This window comes from Thermobia domestica, chromosome 2 (assembly GCF_964235325.1).
Source record: "Thermobia domestica chromosome 2, izTheDome1.hap1.1, whole genome shotgun sequence".
NCBI classification, from domain to species: Eukaryota; Metazoa; Arthropoda; class Insecta; order Zygentoma; family Lepismatidae; genus Thermobia; species Thermobia domestica.
In genome coordinates, this window is record NC_137455.1 from 356,525,257 (window position 1) to 356,549,197 (window position 23,941).

The 23,941-nt window shown below is 33.2% G+C and overlaps 1 protein-coding gene across 1 annotated transcript in view; it reads left to right on the forward strand.

Annotated features, from left to right (window-relative positions):
- The window catches only part of LOC145679589 (carbonic anhydrase 3-like), a 34,636-nt gene extending 23,539 nt beyond the window's left edge, over positions 1–11,097 (forward strand). Inside the window, exons 4-7 of the mRNA XM_081750166.1 lie at positions 740–881; positions 4,561–4,666; positions 8,570–8,794; positions 10,806–11,097. Of these exons, the coding sequence (XP_081606292.1) occupies positions 740–881; positions 4,561–4,666; positions 8,570–8,794; positions 10,806–10,910 (578 nt within the window). The 3' untranslated portion in view covers positions 10,911–11,097. The remainder of the gene's footprint in view (positions 1–739; positions 882–4,560; positions 4,667–8,569; positions 8,795–10,805) is intronic.
- The last annotated feature ends 12,844 nt before the right edge of the window (positions 11,098–23,941 follow it).

A 23,941-nucleotide genomic window follows, 5' to 3' on the forward strand; every position in this document is an offset into this window, starting at 1 on the left:
TGTTAAAATGTTCCACGATATGTTATTTTAAGAAGACACATGTTCAAAATGAAGGGCTCAAAATTGAACAATTCGCAAAATATCATCTATGACTTACAGTTCTCGAGATATGGCTCCTTAAGTCTTCCGAAATCCGAACTTTTGGGGGCCAATATCTCGGGGGTGGTAAGTCGTAGAGAGATGATACTGGTGTTGATCAATACCTAAGAGGATGGTAAACATGTTGGTACCAATAGTACCTGGTGGTCATTGGCCAAACCAATGGCCAGTTGGACAGTGGACACCGGTTACTATTTGGTAGCAAAATGTTCACTATCCTCCTAGGTATTGATCAACACCAATATCATCTCTCTATGACTTACCGTTCCAGAGATATGGCTCCTTAAATAACCCAAAATCGGAATCTCTTCATTTTTGAACCCGGCTACGAAGTTCTTCACTATTGTCTTATCTTTGCTCCCTATGCTTCAATATCTCAATTGTTTTTCGATTATGACATCACGCAAGCAAAATAGTGAAGCGTCTGCGTTTATAGCCCAATCTTTCTTTCTAGTAGCCTTGCGTTTTTACTCAGATTCCTGTAGACACACGGACGGTTGAACATAGCCGTTTAAGAGTTCCTATACTTGTACGTAGCATAGTTTGGAAGACTAAAATGCGATAGAAATGTTCATAAGCAATAGAAATAAAAACACGAAAAGTTTGCACATATAATAATGTAGTATGACATTATTTTCAGCTGTCATCGTAGGAGACTGGGGTGAGAAAAAGCCATACTTTTGGTCTAGTCCCCAGCATGATCACTACCTCTTTGAACAACTTCATTTCCACTGGGGTCCTGACGACACTTTGGGAAGTGAGCATAGTTTAAATAACAAAAAGTAAGTAGTTAAACCATATAATTTCTTTATTATGTAACAATAGAACGCTAGTCGCTTAACATTAGCAGTTATTCAATTCTTAATTGACTAGAGCAGTAGTAGTTGACTGACGTAAACAATATGTTAAGTCATTGGACACTAGCCATAGGGAAAGTGACACTAGCATTTATTCAATTCTTAATTAACTGGAGTAGCAGTAATTGATTGACATAAACACATTAAGTCAATAGTAGTTCAGATAATGAATGTGGTCTTTGTTACTCACTAAAATTCTCTCACGATGAAAAAACGTTTCAGATATATATATATGAGTGAACGATGAAAGGCTCTTCTGTTCTTGTGACACTAGCCATAGACAGAGTGACGCTACTAGTATTTCAAGTCTCAACTGACTAGAGCAACAGTTGATTGACGTAAACAATACGTTAAGTCACTTGACACTAGCCATAGACAGAGGGACACCAGCAGTTATTCAATTCTCAATTAACTGGAGTAGCTGTAGTAGATACACGCAAACAATATGTTAAATCACTGGACATTAGCCATAGACAGAGCGACACTACCAGTATTTCAAGTCTCAACTGACTAGAGCAGCAACAGTTGATTGACGTAAACAATACGTTAAGTCCCTTGACACTAACTATAGACAGAGGGACACTAGCAGCTATTCAATTCTCAATTGACTAGGACAGCAGTAGTTGATTGACGCATAAATACATGACGGTGTGTTTCATGGCAGTTAAGAATTCTGTGAATAATATAGATGTTCGTGAATAATACGTTGTAAAAAGTTATTTTATAAAGGATGTAAACCTCGTTTGTTTGTAATTTAGTAAGTTTACAATGAATATAAAGTTATCAATGAGGGTTCGTACTTCAAAAATGATGCTTAAAAGATTATGTATTGAATAATAATGAAGCACACTTCGAACATTTGATCTTAGGAACTTCACTTAATATTATGATACGCCTTTAATCCTTTATTGGGCAGTGTAGCTCTCAAGCAACATCGCATTCTATTGCGTTATCCGCACGAATTATAACTTCAGTGATCATTTTGTTGGCATTATTGCTTTCATACAATATTCATATACATGATTTGCGGGTCGATTCTTTAGATACTTCTAATTTTCGTCAACAGGGGCAGTCAAATGTAGTATTGTAGAAGCTTTATCTCCTACGTTCCGCGAAAGTTCTTATTTTTTATTTCTGGTTTCTTGTTCTGTAGAAAATATTTCAACGAAACTGTTGGTAATTAGTGAGAGTATTCTTATGATATTTTACCACAACATGGTAATGCTGCTCAGTAGCTACACATAATACCTATTTTATGGCAATGTTGCTTTGAAATAAACATCCTGTATTTTGTAACTAAAGTACAAAAATACTTTGAAAAGTACGAAATTATGATCAGGAATACATGGTTCAACCATAAAAGCAAACTAAGCATTTTAATGATAATGCTATCAATGCTTGCCAATTAAGGGGTTAATTATCTTAAGTAGTTTCGTAGCTGATAGATAATTAATTTTAAATGCATTCTTTTAAGTGAATAAAGGCCAATTTTGTATATTTCTTACACATTTTTTCTTACAGAAATAGTTTTATTTTCATGTTTTCGAAAGTTTATAAGACATATCATTAAAAATAAGTATACTGTTCTTCATAAAAGAACAAACATCATTCAAAATTGTTATGGTGAGTGTTTAACAGTTTCTCATTCTACAAGTTTTAATTAAAATTTTGAGTCATTATACGATAAACTTGAAATGGAAACTTCTTAAGTTCAAAAAGTATAATTAAAGCTAAATCAGTTCATAGCCTGTAAATTTACAAGCGTCAATCAACTTTAATGGTCACCGTTTAATATCTTCATCATGAAAATCAGTAAGTTCACAAGTAGTCTGAATGACACTTATTGGTTGTCACATAACAAATTTTACAATTAGTTTGTATAAACCAATTACGTAATAAAATATTATTTTAAACTATGTTTTTAAGTTTTTCCAGATAAGGAAGGTATTTTTGTTAGAATTGATATTGTTTCTTAATTATCCAAGAGCCATCCAGGAAAAAAAAACTTTTGGTGCAAAATACAATCGAAAAATTTGTACAAAAGATTTATGATAAGTACATGTTTTACTCTACTTTTCAATATGCGTGTATTCGTCAGACATGTTCAAGGACTTATCATAGCATTATATCAAATTTTTGTACACCGCCATTGTCAGGGGTCCTACATGGTCCATGGCTTGGGCTGGTGAGCCATGGGGCAGCACATTTTCTCAGATATGGATATGACACGCGATTTTACATTTGTGAATATCCCAAGTGATGAAAATCTTCTTGGCTGGAAACAATATTTTAGTTATGAATTTATGTTCATTATGTTTCTTCTTCCATTGTTGACATCATATTCTTCTATCGTAGTTTCAAAACTTTTCCATTCTTAATTAATTTCCAGAATTATTGATTTGCAATGCTTATCAACCCAGCCGCCAGCCCAAGTTATTTATGAGTTTCGTTGTTGTGATAAACTTGAATTATTATTCTTGAGGTTGGAAGCTAGTTAATAGCTTAGAAGAAGCTTGTCAGCTGTAACTGATAATACTTCTTTCTTGTACAAGTGTAGCCTAAGATACACGAAAGATAGTGAGTACAGAAAACATTTTTATACCTAAATTAGAAAAAAAAATTGCATAAGATACTTTTTCCAAGTTGCATAAAGTGATACAAGAACTCTCAAATAATCTACATTGGTATTTACTGATATTGATGACATTATTTAAAATGAGCTGGGCGGCAAAAATATAAAATACGGCCTTGATCAGGGACGTAAGTAGGAAATTATTTCGGGGAGTCCAAACTCAATATAGGATAAATTATATTGAAATTTGTAAAATTAGACTAAACTTACAGAGAAGTCAGGATTTCGGGAGGTCCGGACCTCCACACCCTGCGTACGTCCCTGACCTTGGTCACTATACTCTGTTGCTCACAATGTATTCAAAGCGTCTTTGATTTCATCAGCTAGAAGAAAATACTTTATGTACGAAGTATTTCAACTTCCAGAGCAAGTGGGCACTAAAACCATTATGATACTTCGCAATTCACAGTTGGGAGGATTCTCAATTTCGTCAGGACCCACAACTTGACATCAGCATTGTTCTGCTACTTGGTTCAAACTGCTGATAAACTCAAAAGAGTTGGTTGAATACATGGTTGAATATATCTGCGGCATCAGAGTACAATCATGGTATAGGCAAAGTGGGATCACGCGATGATAAATGTTTATTGTATATGTATGGTGAATATGTTGAAAACGAGTAAGGTATATAGTTTCTGTATTATAAATATATATATATTTTACATATCACTTGTATTTTTTGAGTGGCCCTCGTAGTTATGTGCTGTGTCTATTTATTTAAGCCTATTTCTTTCAATACAAGATTAAAAATTAAAGAAAGTAATGTGTGTAAAATTAACAACTTGAAGGTAAGTATAGAGAGACCTAATTAGATAACAAGAATTTTACAAGATGGTAGAATCGACTTACAGACTGACAAAATGTTCTTAACGATATGACCTGTTTCGAAATGATTTATTACGAAAGGATTGAACTTTTATGAAATACGTTAGATAAGTTGCTTTGATATTTTATGACTTTATTTCTTCACAGATACCCATTGGAAATGCACATAGTGCATTGGGCTACCAAATACGGAACACTTAAAGCTGCAGCCATGCGTCCTGCTGGACTTAGGGTGGTTGCTTCATTTTTCCGGGTAAGAACAAACAAAAACACCTCTCATACTTTACTTATGGAACAAGAATTTGAGCATTGACACATATATTCCAATATTACTTGATGCAAAGAATATTTCCATTCCAATATTTCGTTAAAATTGTTGCTGATATTACTGAATTCGAAATATTTTATGAAGATACTGTAAGGAAAGAAGGTAAAATTACACTAAGAACGTTAACTTAGTTTTCTTAAATGTGATTTCCAAACTCCCGTTTCTAAAAATCAGGTTAGAAGGGTTGTTGTTGATCCTCATTCTACTTCATTGCTATGAGGATTTTTCTTTCAATGATGGTTTCTGCGGAAACGTTCATTTTTTAATGAAATTTCTATTTTAAAAAATGAATTATGGACCAGTATTGCACAAGCCCTATTAAATCACTTAAGTTCAATGAGAATCAAACATGAGGTATTACAAAATTACAATCTCTGATGACTTAATTCAGCAAAGCCACGATTATCCGCGAGTACCGCGATTTTTTTTTTTTAAACCCTACTGCAATGGCGTTCAATTATTTTTCATAAGTAGTTGCTGCGGACTGACACTTCGCATGCAAATAAATACTCTATGGTCTAAAATATAAAAATAAATTGCATTCTAAAAATTAAAATTTCCAACAATAGTACCCGTTTCGAAGTGCAACTCTATTCTGATAAGCAGAAGCTGATTGTAGTTAAGGAGAGGAAAAACGAAAATTGAGAAGAGTTGTACAGTACATGGTTTAAAAGTTTTATTATGTTTTTTTTTTTTTTTTCGCAGAATAAAACGGTTTTTTGATGAAACTTTTTTTTCGTGTTTGCACCTCATTTTTAATCTTTTTTCGGGTTATCAGCGATATTCGCTGTCCGCGGTGCCCTTGCCACCCAATTCCCCGGTAATCGCGGCTTTACTGTACATGATTTTCCTACATGAAAATGCAGAATATCCACATTATAATCATGGGTGTCAGCATTTAACGGTACTGGGTTCAGTTCCTTGTTCGGTACGCTATTTATTTAAAATGATTAATAGTTAGATTCAGTTATTCGGGCATTAATTCACAATTTAGCCGTGGCTAGCATGAAACGTCAACCAAGAAAAGGAAGTCTCATACTCATCTCAATTGGTACGTGAGGTTGAATCAACAACAAGGTACACATTTACCTCACTCACCATCTTCTGTACTTCCAAACATATTCATAGTGACAGTGAAATATTACTGTGATTTAAAACTTTGATGACAATCATTCCGATGACGCGATTATATGTTACAAGCATGCGTATGTAAGTATAAAGAATTTCAAATTACACTTTATTCTGACAAACACATTAATATAACGAAACCCAACTTCATATATACATTGTGAAATCAAAATTCGTATCAGAACACCATATTTCAAAAAAATAACGAAATCAAACTTTTAATTATTGAAAGATATTATTTATTCGTTTAAGGAATATGTAATATCAATTATATAGTAAGCACATAGTATATGAAAACTTTCACTACTAACACCAATTTTGCGTAAAAGAAACCTTTTATTTTATATATTTTTGTTGACTTGCGTATTAGCCCATTTTCAAGTAATTATCACTGGAATAATAATTATAATATTAGCCCTTTTTTTATATGCTAGCACTTATTTCCACTAACGATAATTGATTCAAACACTCATTTTATTAATTTATATTCTTTGCACTTTCCACTGAACACTGCACACACTTCACACGCGACTTCAAATTGAAGAAAGGGGAGTGTGGTTATAATACTAGATTCCATTTCACTAAGGTAGACTTTGCTGAATCATACAATGAAAATTCTTGTTCCTTTCGTTTTGCTATATCATGACGTGGCAGTATTTATCCTCTATTTAGAGATTCTAAATAGAAGATAAATACTGAACACATTAATTGTTCCTCCAAGTCATCTGGATAGTTAGGTCGATGTACGTATCTGGACACTTTTCGATGAACAGTCTTTTCGATGTTTAGTTCACTCGAAATAGAATCTCTAAATGCATCACTGCAAAGTCACTTTTCTCTATGCAATAAGAATGAATTTTCCGTTATGATGCTTCATTCTGAAAAACATTATTGCAGAAAGATAAAAATAGTATGAATTGTGGAAAAACAAAGACATTACAAATTATAAACACATAAAAGTACATTGATTTAATGTACTGTTCTTCTAAGTTCTATCATGTAGTGAATTCCCATTATTGATCAGACTAATACTTCTTGCTTTGACGTGCCAATGTTTCTTTTGGAAAATATGTGCCAGAAGGCATTTTAAAATTACATATTACGCGTAATAAAGCCTACAACTATTTGTTTTATAATTTTCTGAAGTACACGCAACAAGATGTTCAATTGTCACTTGTCTGTTCAAGGTTGGGATTTATAGACACACGGTAATTTCTAAATATGAAAAAACAATAGCTTCAGCATACCATTGTAAAGTAGCAATATTAAAATGTTTATTTATTGTATTCTGAAACTATTTATCTCCCATTGCTGGTACTAATCTAGTACGTATTAACCTTATCTCCCTCGGGAAGGCACTCTCCAGTCAGGGAAAGCGTTTACTATGACTAGAGCTCCAGAGAACACTCCCTCCCCCGAAAAACATGCCTGAAAGAAACATTCATCTAGAATGATCATTTAACACTCTTTCGTCATGTAAAATCTTTGTTCCGAACAACTATCGGTAGTGAACGGCTGAATGTCCTGTCTTCTGGGCGTTCACCGTGAAAGAATAAACACCAGAAAAGACAGTTTTCTGGATGAAGTCAAATTTGCTTTGCAGTCTTATCGCCTTCAGCTAGCGTTCAAAACAGGAGGAGCAAAAATAAATGAGAAAGTATGTAATTGGATGAAAATTATGTTTCTGCTCTCATAATAACATCACAACAAAATGGATAACAGCACTGATAATATATTGTGCTTATTTAATATCACAAAAATATTAGTTTGTAAGAAATATGTCCCATTGTTCTTGGTCATACACATTTCATACTGTGTATATATAAGGTACACTCAACAACCAAAAAAGTTTATAAAAAATACAAAACTTCGACAAAATTTGTGCTTCTTTGTTATTTCTTGGTGGTGTCCTAGAACTATTACCAGATGGGCCTGGCACTTCTGCTCGTGAAAGGAATGCTGAGAATCAGCGAAACAAGATGGAAGCACCCTTGCAGGTTTGCAACAACGTGGAGCAGCGTAGTGTCATTATATTTCCGTTAGATGAAGGATTGGCACCAATCAAAATTCACTGTCGGATGTCAGTGCAACATGGTGAAAGTTGTTTGAGTCGAACACAAGTGTACAAATGGGCAGATAAGTTCAAACTCTTCGCGATGCATTCATTCCAGGCCCACCTGATGATAGTTCTAGAACACCACCAAGAAATAACAAAGAAGTACAAATTTTGTCGAAGTTTTGTATTTTTTTTTACATCCCTTTTCCGGTTATTTATTGAATGGACTTTGTATAATGATAATCAGGTTTGAAATGACTTTACTTACCTCTTAATAGCCTAAGTACATAACAGTAGTGGAAATCAGAATGACCTATTCGAAATTACAATAACCTAACTTACTTTGCCCCTCTTTGAAAAAAAAAGCCCTGCCCTCTGCATATAATATTAGTTTTTGGTATGGGAAAGCGTGTGGGTGGGAAGCAGTGAGTGAGTGTCATAGGTATATCACTTTTCTTTTTTCGCTTAGGGTTCCAAGAAGGTGTCAATTCTGCCCTGGATATAATTATAGTTTTCCCTAAAATACTTCGAGTATTCTAGGGCTCTCAAATTATCATTTAGTTTCGCTATACTGGTGCTAATTGTGTTAAGTGTAGTCCAATAACTAAATTACCATACGTTATTATTATTATTTTAATTTTCAGATCTCGGAAAAGAACAACACTGATCTTGATATCCTGATCGAAGCGTTGAGGAAAATAGTTGAAGTGGATACAGAAATAGAAATAGAGCCCATGTTTCTGGAGCAACTGATGCCCACTTTCAACAAATATTACTTGACGTACAACGGGTCATTAACTGCACCACCATGTATAGAGACGGTGGAGTGGATTGTTAATAAAAGGCCCATTCCAATATCAAGTTATCAGGTACTTTTTTCTCGTATATAGAGCAAAAATTTAGTCTTAGAATAAGCTGCAGCTGAATTGATGTTTGATCTTAAGCTGCTCTCACGTCGCTCTATTTCCTCTGTGCTTTCGCTTCCACTTCAATATGAGTCTCAGTTCCAGAGTCAGACCCGAATTTCTCAGAAAATCTATTTCTCTTAGTATATTTTGTTCAAAGAGTGCTGAAGAACATTAGAACTGCCAGATCGAACAAAAGGAAAGCCCGGAGACTACCGGCATTTGTGTAAGTGGGATCACAATTTCAAATTGAAGATTTTTTTTTCATGCTATCACCACCATTGCTTCTAACCACTATTATTTATTACTAAAACTAATATTACTACTAAGAAAACGTATAATGTGCCGAACAAAGTAAAAATAGCACAAAAGATTAGTTACTTGAGATACCTACCTTATTATTCATACATTTTAGAGCTCCTTGCTGCGTGAAGAAGAGTCCTGTTTGCATTTTCCAGAACTATTTTGAGGAAACCTTGATAGGTAATTTTCAACTTAATCTCAACAGAGATTTGGGCCTCGTATTGACATTCTCTTTCTATGATCTGACCAAAAAGCTTTCATTACACTAAACATTTGTTCGATATATACATTATTGACTGGTATAGCGAGAATATACTAGATAGGTTTGGTCCATCTGATTTCTCGTCAAACGCACTCCATAATCTACATTTATTATATTTCCTACCAACTGTTGATATAGATTTCAAAACAAAACTTATTGTACAGTTCCCTTTCCATCGAAACTAAGTCTAAGTTCCGTTTCCATCTCTATCAATTCGTTAAATGAAAACAGTGTTGCCGCGTGATAATGCAGAGTAACAATGAAAAAAGTTTAAATAGCCTTTTTTTCGGTAAAAATATAACAATAATTAAGAACAATAAATATATAATATTTAAAGCCATGGGTTTAGTTCGTTGTTCGATAGACTTGGAGCATCTATCTCGAATTTGGACACTCCGGGCGGCGCTCGAAGGTCTGGTAACCTTGCTGACTCATTCTTTTGCGGGTGAGGTTAGATTTACTTCAAAGTTGCACCACCCGAGCGTGACGTAATGTCATGTGGTATTACCATGGAGGCAAAGGTAGAACAAAACGAGCCCTGTTGGATTTCTAACCCCCTTCGCTCGCTCAGTATGTTTTGTAACGTAAGTAAATCACTTTTTTTATCAATAAAGTTGTGTGTGCAAAGTGAGCTAATTACCACATGACACTACGTGACGAACGAATGGTGCAACTTCAATGTAAATTTAACTACATCCTTCTTTTTTTATGTTTATCTTTGATTATTTTAGCGGATGACTCTAGCAACATTCTGCTAAGACATTTTAAATTGACTTCTTTCCTTTTATTCTTTGTTTATTTGTTTGTTTCTGATTATATGGAATCTTAAAAAGGCTGAATCGTTTTGACAACATGACAAGGAAGTTACTTTCCTTATTTGACTTTGTTTTATTATATGTAACGTCTCCTTTTCTTTTTCTTCTTCTTTCCGTTTTTCTTCACAATGTTAGTGTGCTATATACTTGTATGTATAATCCTGATACCATTAAATGTGCGTGTATTTTTCCACAAAGCTGTCAGTGGATCTGAAATAAGATTATTATTATTAACAATAATATTAATATACTGGAACAAAGGTTAACTCAGAATCTGTACAACTGAATCTTTCCTGCTCATTAAAAGACATTTCCATGTCAATTTCACTTTTAATAATATTGTTTTCGATTTACGAAGAACTAGTAATACTTACTGTAAATAATTTTAACCTTTATTAAGATGCCATAGTGCTGCTTGAGAAAAATCTACAGAATGAAGAGACAATTTTTGTAGGGATTTAAGATTTATTTATTTTATGTTGTTATTATTGTAATTATGACATTATTATTGAAATTAAGGTATTAATTTTTCTGTTCCTTTTGCTTCAAAGAATGTAGCACATCTAAACTTTTTTTTTAAAAAATTGTTTTCCAGGTAAATCATTTTCGCAAGCTCAAAGATCATTCAGGAAAAATAATATCACATAACTTTAGACCACTGCAACAAGTCAATGGGAGAATTGTACAGCAAATACGATGACGTACCGTTTCTTTTAAAGGAAATGGTTTGAGTTTTGGTATTTATAGAATTTGGCTGTGTTCAAATTCCATATGAAGTTCCCCGTTATATACGCTCCAGCTCTCTCTCTCTCTCTCTCTCTCTGATTGGCACAAGTGTTGATCTGCAAGACCACATAAAAAGTGTAAAGTTACGTTACTGTACGTGTGTACATATTAAGCAAATGTAAATAAAGTTGTGATTTAATTACAATAGGATTTTATTAGACTAAGGTAGGAAGGATAGCTGCTTAGTTCAGAATGCCACTAATTTTCGAAAGCATTGACTGACATAACTTTAAGCCAATACATATTGTACTAAATATTAGCCAATTCACTCATATCTTACAGTTCCAAACACTTTTTTTCTTTCTTCATATCATACATTACGTAGCAAAGATAGATGCCACGATTAAGAATCAAAATACCAACTTCTATTCTAGAATCAAAATATCAACTTCTATTCTAGAATCAAAATATCAACTTCTATTCTAGAATCAAAATATCAACTTCTATTCTAGAATCAAAATATCAACTTCTATTCTAGAATCAAAATATCAACTTCTATTCTAGAATCAAAATATCAACTTCTATTCTAGAATCAAAAATATCAACTTCTATTTATTCCAATACTGTGCTTCATTATCTCCGTCAAGATTTGTGAGGTTGTGTCTGTACAGAAATGTAACGGAACTTAATAAGCTCAAAAATATACGTAATAAATTTGTATATATTTTAAGGTATTGAATAATAATATTTATCGTAATTATGCACAAATATAAATGAAAAACAAACACTGACAAAACAATATACAACTTCCATCTGGATGTTTCGATATTGCATCGGAATCTTCATCAAGCAAAGCTTTTCTAAAAGTTAAAAATTTTTCACCTGTCTTTTATCTGCCTCTTAATGCTAAATGAGACACAGAGTCCTTTCATTTGCTCAGAAAACTTTCATTTTCATTAGAAGCAACTTTTAATTCTGACTTTCATTATTTTAACAAGCAAATTATATAATTAGAAGATCACTTACATCTAATATGTATTTAATTGGAAAATCACTTACATCTAATGTCTATATAATTTGGAAGTTCAGTTAATTTATTGTTTGTATAATTAGAAAATCACTTACATCTAATACCGAGACCAGCCATTTTCACTGACATATTACGATATTTAAGACAGGATATTAATACACTAGTAGATATAAAGTTATTCTGAAAAGATTACTTTTTATCCCGAGAGCAAAATTGCTCACCTATGCGACTTATTTTGTAATTAAGTATTTATACTTTAGTATTTAAAACAAGTGAATTTTGTTTCACGGTGTGAAAATACAGTAGACTTTCAAACTATGTGAATTCAATATTCAAACTTGAAGTAGTACATCGATAACTGTTGGTTGCAATAGAGGAATAAGATCAAAGATAGAACCTGTTCCTTGGACGTTGTATCCATCTCGAAGAGTCATTACTTGCAATATCTTACAGTTTTTGCTCTATCGAAATCAGTGGTTCCCCCCCTTATGTCCATACGCACCCCCCCAATTGTCTATCCATAGGTGTTCTTCCATGAAAAAAAATATTTTCGATTAATTTTTACACCCCCTCAAACATATTTATATAGGTTTTTACCCCCCCCCCCAAATATTTCAATGACGCAGTTTGCGTCATAGCCCCCCCCCCTTGTGGGCACCCCTGTGGAAATTAATATTAAAACAGAAAGTGCTAACCGATGATTATCACTTCCGGTGACAATAGAGAAAAAAACAGGGAAACATATATATGATATAAAATGTTTGTCGATATCTATTTCAGTTTTATCTATTATGCGATCAGTGTTATAACCAAAAATCGTACATTTTTACCACCTCCAGTTCAACAAATAGATAAAAAAAAACTCATTCTTTCAACAGTAAGTCTGTCAAAAAATAACTTTTCGATGTCTCTTACCGTTTTTACTCTATGGAAGTAAATATTGATACCGGAAGTATTAATAAATTTCAACCACTTCCGTTTTTAGTAGAGTATTGCGTTTATGATCGAATGTGCTCTTAAGGCATTTAATAGATTACAAAAACTGTTTGTAGCCATCTATGACCATTTCTATTCTATGGTAATAAACGTTTAAACCGGAAAAGGTTGGTTTCTACCACTTCCAGCTTGTATAGAGTTTAACAAAGGAGATGGAACATACTCTTAGAACGCTAAAGCCAAAGTAATAGCAAATTTTTATCCTCTTCCGGTTTTGGCAGAGTGTTGGAGGTCATGATGTCATGTTGTCTTGAGACGCTAAGCCAATTGCAAAAAATCGCTTGTCGCTTTTGTTCTACTTCTATCAATGTTGAAACCGGAAATGATTTATTTCTACCTTTTCCGGTTTGAATAAATTGTTAGGGTTGAGGTGATTGTCTAGCTAACTACAGCTTTTTTTTATCTGGATTCAATTGACTTAACTTTAGTCTCAAATTAGGTTCAAAATTAAACTTATTTCTGTATTTGTTTATGACATACATAATAAAAGATAATACACATTCAAAATGGCAAACACCAATAGAAATTTTACAGCTCTACCAAATGAAGAATGTCAAGAAAGCTTCTAGGCAGGATTTTTGACTCGGTCACATATATATATATTATCTGAAGCAATCTAATAGTTTCGCATAACATCGCAGAAGTTGCGGATACAATCCTGTAATGGCTCCAGTACCACCAGTGGTACCCGTAACATAGATTGAGAAATATGGTCTGGACAGTTATAAGGTAACTTACATCTAACTTTAATATCGAATGTAATTAGAAGATTACTTATATCAACATCTGAATAATTGCAAAACCACTTAGTTTAACGTCTGTATAATCAAAAAAATCGCTTACATCTAATATCTAGAAAATTGTAAGATCACTTTCGTCGATGTGTATATAATTGAAAAATCATTTATATTAATGACTATATAATCGGAAGTTCACTTACTATACTACTTGTATAATTGGAAAATCACTTACATCTAATGTCTGGATAACCATAACATAACTTACATCTAATATCTATACAATTAGAATATCACTTACATTCAATGTCTATGTAATTAAAAGATCACTCACGTCTAATGCTTATAAAAATTAATACGTGTTATGAAATTATTAATTTTACTTATTAATCTTCTTCTTTCCTTCTTTTGCTAGTAGATTCGCCATTTTATGTCGATGGCTAGGCCTTCATTCCATTTTTTTATTTTTCTTCAGTTTGTTTCATACCTTCTTGCTATAATATTTTCAATTGTACAAGCTTTGCTTTACTAGACTTAAATCCGATTTAAAACTACTTGTTGAGCAAAACAATACGTTCATTGTAAATATTATGAACGTGTAACACTTTTGCCAACTGTCCACTTGACTTCATAGTGTCAAGAGTGTCTGATGAAGTCAAGTGGATAGTTGGCAAAAGTGTTACACGTTCATAATATTTACAATAAACGCATTGTTTTGCTCAGCGAGTAGTTTTAAGCCTAGTAAAGCAAAGCTTGTACAATTGAATATTATGAACGTGTAACACTTTTGCCAACTATCCACTTGACTTCATAGTGTCAAGAGTGTCTGATGAAGTCAAGTGGATAGTTGGCAAAAGTGTTACACGTTCATAATATTTACAATAAACGCATTGTTTTGCTCAGCGAGTAGTTTTAAGCCTAGTAAAGCAAAGCTTGTACAATTGAATATTATGAACGTGTAACACTTTTGCCAACTATCCACTTGACTTCATAGTGTCAACAGTGTCTGATGAAGTCAAGTGGATAGTTGGCAAAAGTGTTACACGTTCATAATATTTACAATAAACGCATTGTTTTGCTCAGCGAGTAGTTTTAAGCCTAGTAAAGCAAAGCTTGTACAATTGAATATTATGAACGTGTAACACTTTTGCCAACTATCCACTTGACTTCATAGTGTCAACAGTGTCTGATGAAGTCAAGTGGATAGTTGGCAAAAGTGTTACACGTTCATAATATTTACAATAAACGCATTGTTTTGCTCAGCGAGTAGTTTTAAGCCTAGTAAAGCAAAGCTTGTACAATTGAATATTATGAACGTGTAACACTTTTGCCAACTATCCACTTGACTTCATAGTGTCAACAGTGTCTGATGAAGTCAAGTGGATAGTTGGCAAAAGTGTTACACGTTCATAATATTTACAATAAACGCATTGTTTTGCTCAGCGAGTAGTTTTAAGCCTAGTAAAGCAAAGCTTGTACAATTGAATATTATGAACGTGTAACACTTTTGCCAACTATCCACTTGACTTCATAGTGTCAAGAGTGTCTGATGAAGTCAAGTGGATAGTTGGCAAAAGTGTTACACGTTCATAATATTTACAATAAACGCATTGTTTTGCTCAGCGAGTAGTTTTAAGCCTAGTAAAGCAAAGCTTGTACAATTGAATATTATGAACGTGTAACACTTTTGCCAACTATCCACTTGACTTCATAGTGTCAACAGTGTCTGATGAAGTCAAGTGGATAGTTGGCAAAAGTGTTACACGTTCATAATATTTACAATAAACGCATTGTTTTGCTCAGCGAGTAGTTTTAAGCCTAGTAAAGCAAAGCTTGTACAATTGAATATTATGAACGTGTAACACTTTTGCCAACTATCCACTTGACTTCATAGTGTCAAGAGTGTCTGATGAAGTCAAGTGGATAGTTGGCAAAAGTGTTACACGTTCATAATATTTACAATAAACGCATTGTTTTGCTCAGCGAGTAGTTTTAAGCCTAGTAAAGCAAAGCTTGTACAATTGAATATTATGAACGTGTAACACTTTTGCCAACTATCCACTTGACTTCATAGTGTCAAGAGTGTCTGATGAAGTCAAGTGGATAGTTGGCAAAAGTGTTACACGTTCATAATATTTACAATAAACGCATTGTTTTGCTCAGCGAGTAGTTTTAAGCCTAGTAAAGCAAAGCTTGTACAATTGAATATTATGAACGTGTAACACTTTTGCCAACTATCCACTTGACTTCATAGTGTCAAGAGTGTCTGATGAAGTCAAGTGGATAGTTGGCAAAAGTGTTACACGTTCATAATATTTACAATAAACGCATTGTTTTGCTCAGCGAGTAGTTTTAAGCCTAGTAAAGCAAAGCTTGTACAATTGAATATTATGAACGTGTAACACTTTTGCCAACTATCCACTTGACTTCATAGTGTCAAGAGTGTCTGATGAAGTCAAGTGGATAGTTGGCAAAAGTGTTACACGTTCATAATATTTACAATAAACGCATTGTTTTGCTCAACAAGTAGTTTTAAATCGGATTTAAGTCTCCTTGCTACTTTCTACTTCCTTATGTTAATTACACTACCTTATTCTAGATCCATAGCTTCCACCCAACTGGAATCATCTGCAATGTACTGTATATATTTATATATACCATTCCTTTTCCAATTCGGTCTTATTTCATCCTTATGTTTTTTTAGCCTGCTTCCCAATACCCTCTTTGTTTTACCTATGTAGCCACATCCTACAATCCTTGCAAATTATTTTATAAACTTGCTTGTTGTGAAATCTAAAGTGATTGCTACATTAAAACTTGCTCTCTCAAAGAAGCGACAATTTTCTTACGAACTGAGGGAAGAAGTATGTCTTCTTCTTATAAAAGTCAAGCGAAAACCGCTGGATTTTTGACATATAGTTTATGTCTCATGAACATACTGCAACAGTAATGAAACTGTCAAATAACTGTAGATTTTTAAAAAGGAAATAAAGTTTGTATATTGAGATGTCAGTTTTTTTTTATTTATTATTATTGTCATTATTTATTTATATTAGTTTAAAACCATGTGTATATAATGTCAAGGTATGTTTTAATCAAGGTAGTAATTATGGTGTTGTCTCGATCTGTAAATAACTTAAGAAAATATCTTCTGTAATAATAGTAAATAAATAAATAAAAGAAATACTGCACTTGCGAAATCCATCTTTGCCTTGATATGTAAATAACTTAAGAAAATATCTTCTGTAATAATAGTAAATAAATAAATAAAAGAAATACTGCACTTACGAAATCCATCTTTGTCTTGATCTGTAAATAACTTTAGAAAATATCTTCTATTATAATAGTAAATAAATAAAAGGAATACTGCACTTACGAAATCCACCTTTGTCTTGATCTGTAAATAACTTAAGAAAATATCTTCTGTTATAATAGTAAATAAATAAAAGGAATACTGCACTTACGAAATCCACCTTTGTCTTGATCTGTAAATAACTTAAGAAAATATCTTCTGTTATAATAGTAAATAAATAAAAGGAATACTGCACTTACGAAATCCACCTTTGTCTTGATCTGTAAATAACTTAAGAAAATATCTTCTGTTATAATAGTAAATAAATAAAAGGAATACTGCACTTACGAAATCCACCTTTGTCTTGATCTGTAAATAACTTAAGAAAATATCTTCTGTTATAATAGTAAATAAATAAAAGGAATACTGCACTTACGAAATCCACCTTTGTCTTGATCTGTAAATAACTTAAGAAAATATCTTCTATTATAATAGTAAATAAATAAAAGGAATACTGCACTTACGAAATCCACCTTTGTCTTGATCTGTAAATAACTTAAGAAAATATCTTCTGTTATAATAGTAAATAAATAAAAGGAATACTGCACTTACGAAATCCACCTTTGTCTTGATCTGTAAATAACTTAAGAAAATATCTTCTGTTATAATAGTAAATAAATAAAAGGAATACTGCACTTACGAAATCCACCTTTGTCTTGATCTGTAAATAACTTAAGAAAATATCTTCTATTATAATAGTAAATAAATAAAAGGAATACTGCACTTACGAAATCCACCTTTGTCTTGATCTGTAAATAACTTAAGAAAATATCTTCTGTTATAATAGTAAATAAATAAATAAATAAAAGAAATATTGCACTTACGAAATCTATCTTTTATTTATATTACCTATGTATATTTGTTTACTAAAACCGAATCCAAGCGCATAATTCATGGCTTATTTGTCTGCGTAATTCATAGGTTTTAGGTTAAACGCTACTTATGGACAACGTAATTGCGATTTCTTCAGTATTACTCAGAGATTGAAAAATAATCAAAATATTCGTTCTTGATAACCTAGTTACATAAGTTGATCCTTGTAGATGCTCACTCTATATCTTCAGTTCAATTTTGTTATTATTTTCTAAATGTTAACGTCCCTTTTCAGCTCTGAGGGTACAAAGATGATGTTTCAGGTACAGTTTGAACCGCTGTAATATATTCAATATTCTTACAGTGGGAATTGAACCCAAGGCCACGAGTACCAAAGGTGCGCGAGCTAGCCACTAAACCATCGAGAAGAACTAATTCAATTTTGTATTGTTAGTCTCAGGATTGTAATAATCAAGGATATTGTGCCAACCTTTGGGTTATTAATTTGAATATCATCTCTGGTCTTGTCATGCGCTGTTTGAGGCATAATACATTCTTTTTTCCATGAAATGTATGAAGGAAATTCATATGGAAATATTAATAATAAACACTATCTGCTCCATTTTACGTAGTGACTTCCATGAGGTAATTATCTTACCTATCTGTCTTTTCTTTGTTTTATCAAAACATTCGGCAAAAATTGTTAGTAATAATAGTTCGTCTATCTCTAGTCCTATACTAAACTGAACAGGAAAAGAAAGAATTGAATTTTTCCTGGAGACATGATTTTAGTTAGTCTTCTCGGGCTATTAGCCAAGTGAATGTATTGACATCTGACGTTTCGAATACAAACATTCCAGTCATCTTTACGGATTGTAATAAAGAAACCGTTTTACCTAGAAATCCAATCAGAAAACTACAATTAAGAAGATCTAGACCCAGATGGGAGGAGACAATATTAAGATGGATCTCGCAGAAATATGAGTACAAAGTAGAAATTGGATGCAGTCGGCTAAGGATAGAAGTCAATGGAGAGCTTTTGTGAATGCGGCATTGAACCTCCGGGTTTCATAGACCACAGTAAAAAGCAAATTAAGTTCTGGAAAGCACAATTTCAATGTTTTCGAGAAAGAATAAGAACTTTTTCTTTTAATAAATTGTTTCTGCCACATTCAATTTTGTATATATATATTTTATCTATATCGTGTATTTCGACATGGACGATGACACGAGTTCCTGAGTAAAAAAGAAATTCTCTCCTTCTTTCAATGCAATATTTTAGTTCACAATTTTGTTACGTGTAAGCTCTTGTTTTGCTTTATATGAGAAAGAATAACTGCCCAAAAGCATGTGTAATTTAACATTAGGTTAGATTAGTTATCTCTTAATTCTTATTTTTGCTATTGTGTGGAGTTATTGTACAGTAAAACCTGTGTTAAACAGATTCATTTCTGTAGTGGATAAGTTTCTACTGAATACAAGTAGAATTCAACTGGAACTAATACATTCCTTATCGCACTAACTAAAAGAGTAGCAGGGTCAGATAGCCAATGTAATAATATTATAAACAGTATAATTTATATTACTTCAACATTTCTATGCTATTTATTAGAATTCAGATTTTATTAAGGTTTGTCTAGTATTCAGTATACGTAACCAATAAAACATATGGACTATATTTTACAAGATAAAAATTGTACTAAACATTTTGTATTCCTAATAGACTGAAATAATTTCCGATATTTCAGACATTTTTAGCGAGTATCCATTCTCAAGGACTCATTGCTTAAATTACATAATGCAGTAATGTCTTCACGTGGTTTGTGCTTTTATTTTAACATTAATGAAAATTACTCAATATATACGAAGTAACGCATTTTTTTAAGTGCAATTTCATTCCCATCTGAAGATAGGTGGGACGTAGAAGGTAACGCCTTCTCTTGGGATACGACTATTTATTTATTTGTAGTTTTTATTGGGAGGTGGGCGACAGGATTTATTTATTTATTTAGTGATTTTGGCTGTTTACAATACAAAATTACAAAATACAAAAATACAGAACAATACAAAATAAAACAAAAAAAAAATGCTTTCTACAACAAGTGATGAAGCGTTGAAGTGCTGAAAAGACCTCTACGGTAATAGTCCAGAGAAGAAATCTGTGAGGATGGTGAATTTGCTGAGCAGATTTGGGGCGGCTTTCAGCTTTAGCATGTAAGTGCATAGCGTGTGCTTTGTTGATCAGGTTTAAATCCTTCAGGAGTGGAAGAAGTTCTTTAATAGTTTGGATGATGTCTTCAGAAGATGAATTATCATCAGGGGACGTCTTGTATTGAAGCTGCGATAGTGCGTGATATTGTAGGCTCAGATCTTGAACTGGATGTACAAGTGGTGTCTTGAAGAGGAACGTATTTTTCCGCAGTAACATATTTTGAAGAAAAAACTACCTATTATATTGGGGGCAGCGTACTCATATACATTCCCCGCAAAATTATGTTTATGTAAGTGTGATAGTTGTACTTCATACATTAATTATTACCTACATACATAATTGTTAATTTTATTTTTCTTGTTATTATAAAGAAATAATTTCTTCTTGAAGCTTCTCTCGTAGTCTTCTACACACATCAGATAACATCCATGAAACCAATGTGAAGTTCAGTGTAGTCAAGTCATCTTGGCATACGTATTAGTGCTTTTGTAATTTATCATAAATGGCCAAAATTCGTGTAATGAAATTCGGAGTAATAGAGATATTGAATTTATATTATCTGATTTGTTAATACTGTGTTGTAATCATCCGATGTACACTAGAGTTTCTGAAAATTGCAACTCCAAGAAGGAGGTATGTAACTAAAACGAAATTTATACCCAGTATAGTTACACAACAATACACAAATGAGTAGGATTATAGCCCCGAACATGATCTCTGACCTTAAGAATTCAGTACGGTGTGAAGCTCCCATGTGCTCCAATCAGAGCCCTTTGACATCGTGACATGGAATCAAAGATGTCCTGGATACGTTCCTAAGGAATCTCCCTTCACACGTTTTGTATGCATGACCACAAAGCATCAACAGTAGTTACTGGAGAACCATAACTACAAAGTAGCCGATCAACCATACACCAAACAGGTTCGATGGGGGAAATGCCAGCCGAACACACAGCTCGTCGTTCTTTGAAGAAGACTTGCACAGTGCTCATCACATGTAGCTGGACACCGTCCTGCTGAAATATAGCATGTGGTGAGGCCTGAAGTAGGATCAGTACCTCGGAAAACCATCCCAATTTAGCAGTTGGTGTTCAGATTGCCCGCAATACGTAACAGTCAAGATCGCATGTTGTAGCCAGTTGATGTCCCAAACCATCATACTTGGTGTTTGTCTGCTATACCGCTCAACAATGTAGGCTGGTAGATTACGCTCACTATATATGCGGCTGTCAGTGCAGGATAGATTGAAGCTGTAATAATCCGAAAACAGTACACTTTGTCACTCAACACCTCAGCAACGGCATTGACGTTCCCATTGCAGTTTTAAGTTTTTAAAGGTTGCTGGTCAATGGCAATCAAAGTAATGGCATATGTGTCACCACTCCAGCCCACAGCAGACAACATCGAACCATTGATTCACACAAGTCAACACTAGTTAAAGTCTCCAGCGTCATGTCAATACTGAAGACGACGCTGTGCGGTCTGTTACGACCATGCTGACAAGATGGCGGACAATCTATGCTCTGATTGCATTGCATGATGAAGTACCTGCTCGTCGCTGCGTACGACCCTCTTCTTTCCATTGTTTCCACACACACACATTATTATTGTAGTAGCATGCTCAGAATGAGCAGAAATGTCACAGTCTGACATGTCCGTTTTACGGAGATTGATCAGTCTGCTCCGCTCAAACTCATTCACATGCTGATATTAAGCTCTTTGACGTCAACAAGGCATAGTCCATTTAATGAAGTCCATTCACGCAATTGACCTTCTCATGATTAAGTGCAGACGGGATAAAAGTAAGAAATCATTAGTCAAAAGTAATTTGGAGTTGAAGAGAATCCGGATAGCAGAATCCACAGAAAATAGCAGCATAAAAGTACCTACCTTTGAAATCACTTACTCAAACCTAAGACAAGACAATGTGATTAGAAGCAAAACTTATAGTGCTACAATCCATTAATGTGTGTCTTTTCCACAGTGCACCGTAAATATTAGAAAATAAGTTACTATATTCTACAAACGTTTCTAACCCAAAAATAATAATAATAATAATAATAATAATAATAATAATAATAATAATAATAATAATAATAATAATAATAATAATAATAATAATAATAATAATAGTAAGAAGAAGAAGAAGAAAAAGAAGAATACTCTATATATCAATAGCGGTGTCTGTGAACAAAAAACTTCAGATTCAAATTGAAAGTGACTATGTTTATGTCCGATAATCTCTTGAACTACCCGACCGATCTCTATCAAATTTTTGAAGTAGATGCATTTCTGGCCTGCGAGTGTTTTTAGCTATTCATTTTGACGGTAGAACTTAGGGGAGGGAGAGGAGGGGGAGACGCACAAAAATCAATAAATATAAAAATAAAAGTGACCATGTTCGTGAGTTAATAACTCTTGAACCACCCTATCGATCTCAATCAAATTTTCAACATAGATGAAGTTCGAACCTGGAAAGTATTTTATTATTTCATTTTGATGGTAGAACTTAGGAGAGGAGAGGGGAGAAGGGTAAATATATGAAAATGAATAAACTTATTAACTCTTGAATCACCCGACCGATCTCGATCAAATTTTCAACATAGATGATGTTCGAGCCTGAATTTTTTTTTTTTTTTTAATATTTTCACTTTGACGGTATAACCTAGGGGAGGGGGAGGGAGATTATTATATAAAAATAAATAGAACTTAACTCTTGAACTACCCAACCGATCTCGATCAAATTTTCAACATACATGACATTCGGGCCTGGGATAATTTTTATCATGCCATGCCCCGCAACATGGGAAGGGGGGAGAGAGATACAAAAATCACCGAAAATTACCAATATCAAAGAGCGCTTTAGTAATAGTAAAAACGGAACATACTACTATTTTTCCTTAATTGAACCCAGTGAAATCGGGGTCCGTCTTAGATTCGAGGACGTCTTAAATTCGAGTAATTATGGAGGAATTCTTAAAGATAGTATTAACGTGTTATTAAAACTACTTTGGTAGCCATAAATATTTTTAATTTTGTATCATATTCAATAATTCAGACAACAAGAGTATCCTGCGCTTGCGCAGAATATGCGTGTTTGGTAATAATAATAATAATAATAATAATAATAATAATAATAATAATAATAATAATAATAATAATAAATTTCCGTTAAAATTAACGTAACTGTCCTACAAAGATTATCTCTCTTCTTTTCTTGTGGCCAGTTGAATTTGGACAAGTTCAACGATACAAGGTCATGAGACGAGAAGGAAGAAGATATTTAGGGTCAGCACTGATTCAGCTTATTAAAGATGTCGAATTATATGTTAAAATTCCCGTGGTTCTAAAATTTTTACGGTATTTTTTTTTTTTTTTTACGTTTTAACGTAACTCCGTTAAGTACTAGTACGATTACAGACATGCTTCACTATAACAAAAAACAAATTATAAGATATTTACATGATAGTGTTGATGAGGATCACGCAAATGCAAGCAACCAAAACGTAAAATGATCTTCATAAAACAAATATTCAAAACTGAATACTAATTATGGAAGATTGAAATTTCAGCAACTTCTACTGTCTTCTTTAGAGTTAAAGTATGGAAAGGAATTAGGCGAGTTTAAGTTCAATTGAAGAAAAGAATTATTCTCGATTACTTGTTTGTAGAATAAATGTTTTGAGTTGAAACAATGATTATTCTTCATCCCATTCAGTAACCTAGTAACAATGAACAAACAAAAAATAATTATATAAGAACATGAAAGGGAATTAAGATGGCGACAAAGGGAAGCTAATTATAAGAGAGAATTGTCTTGTCTTGTCTTCGTCACCATTAATGGTGTTTAATAATTAGGTGCACC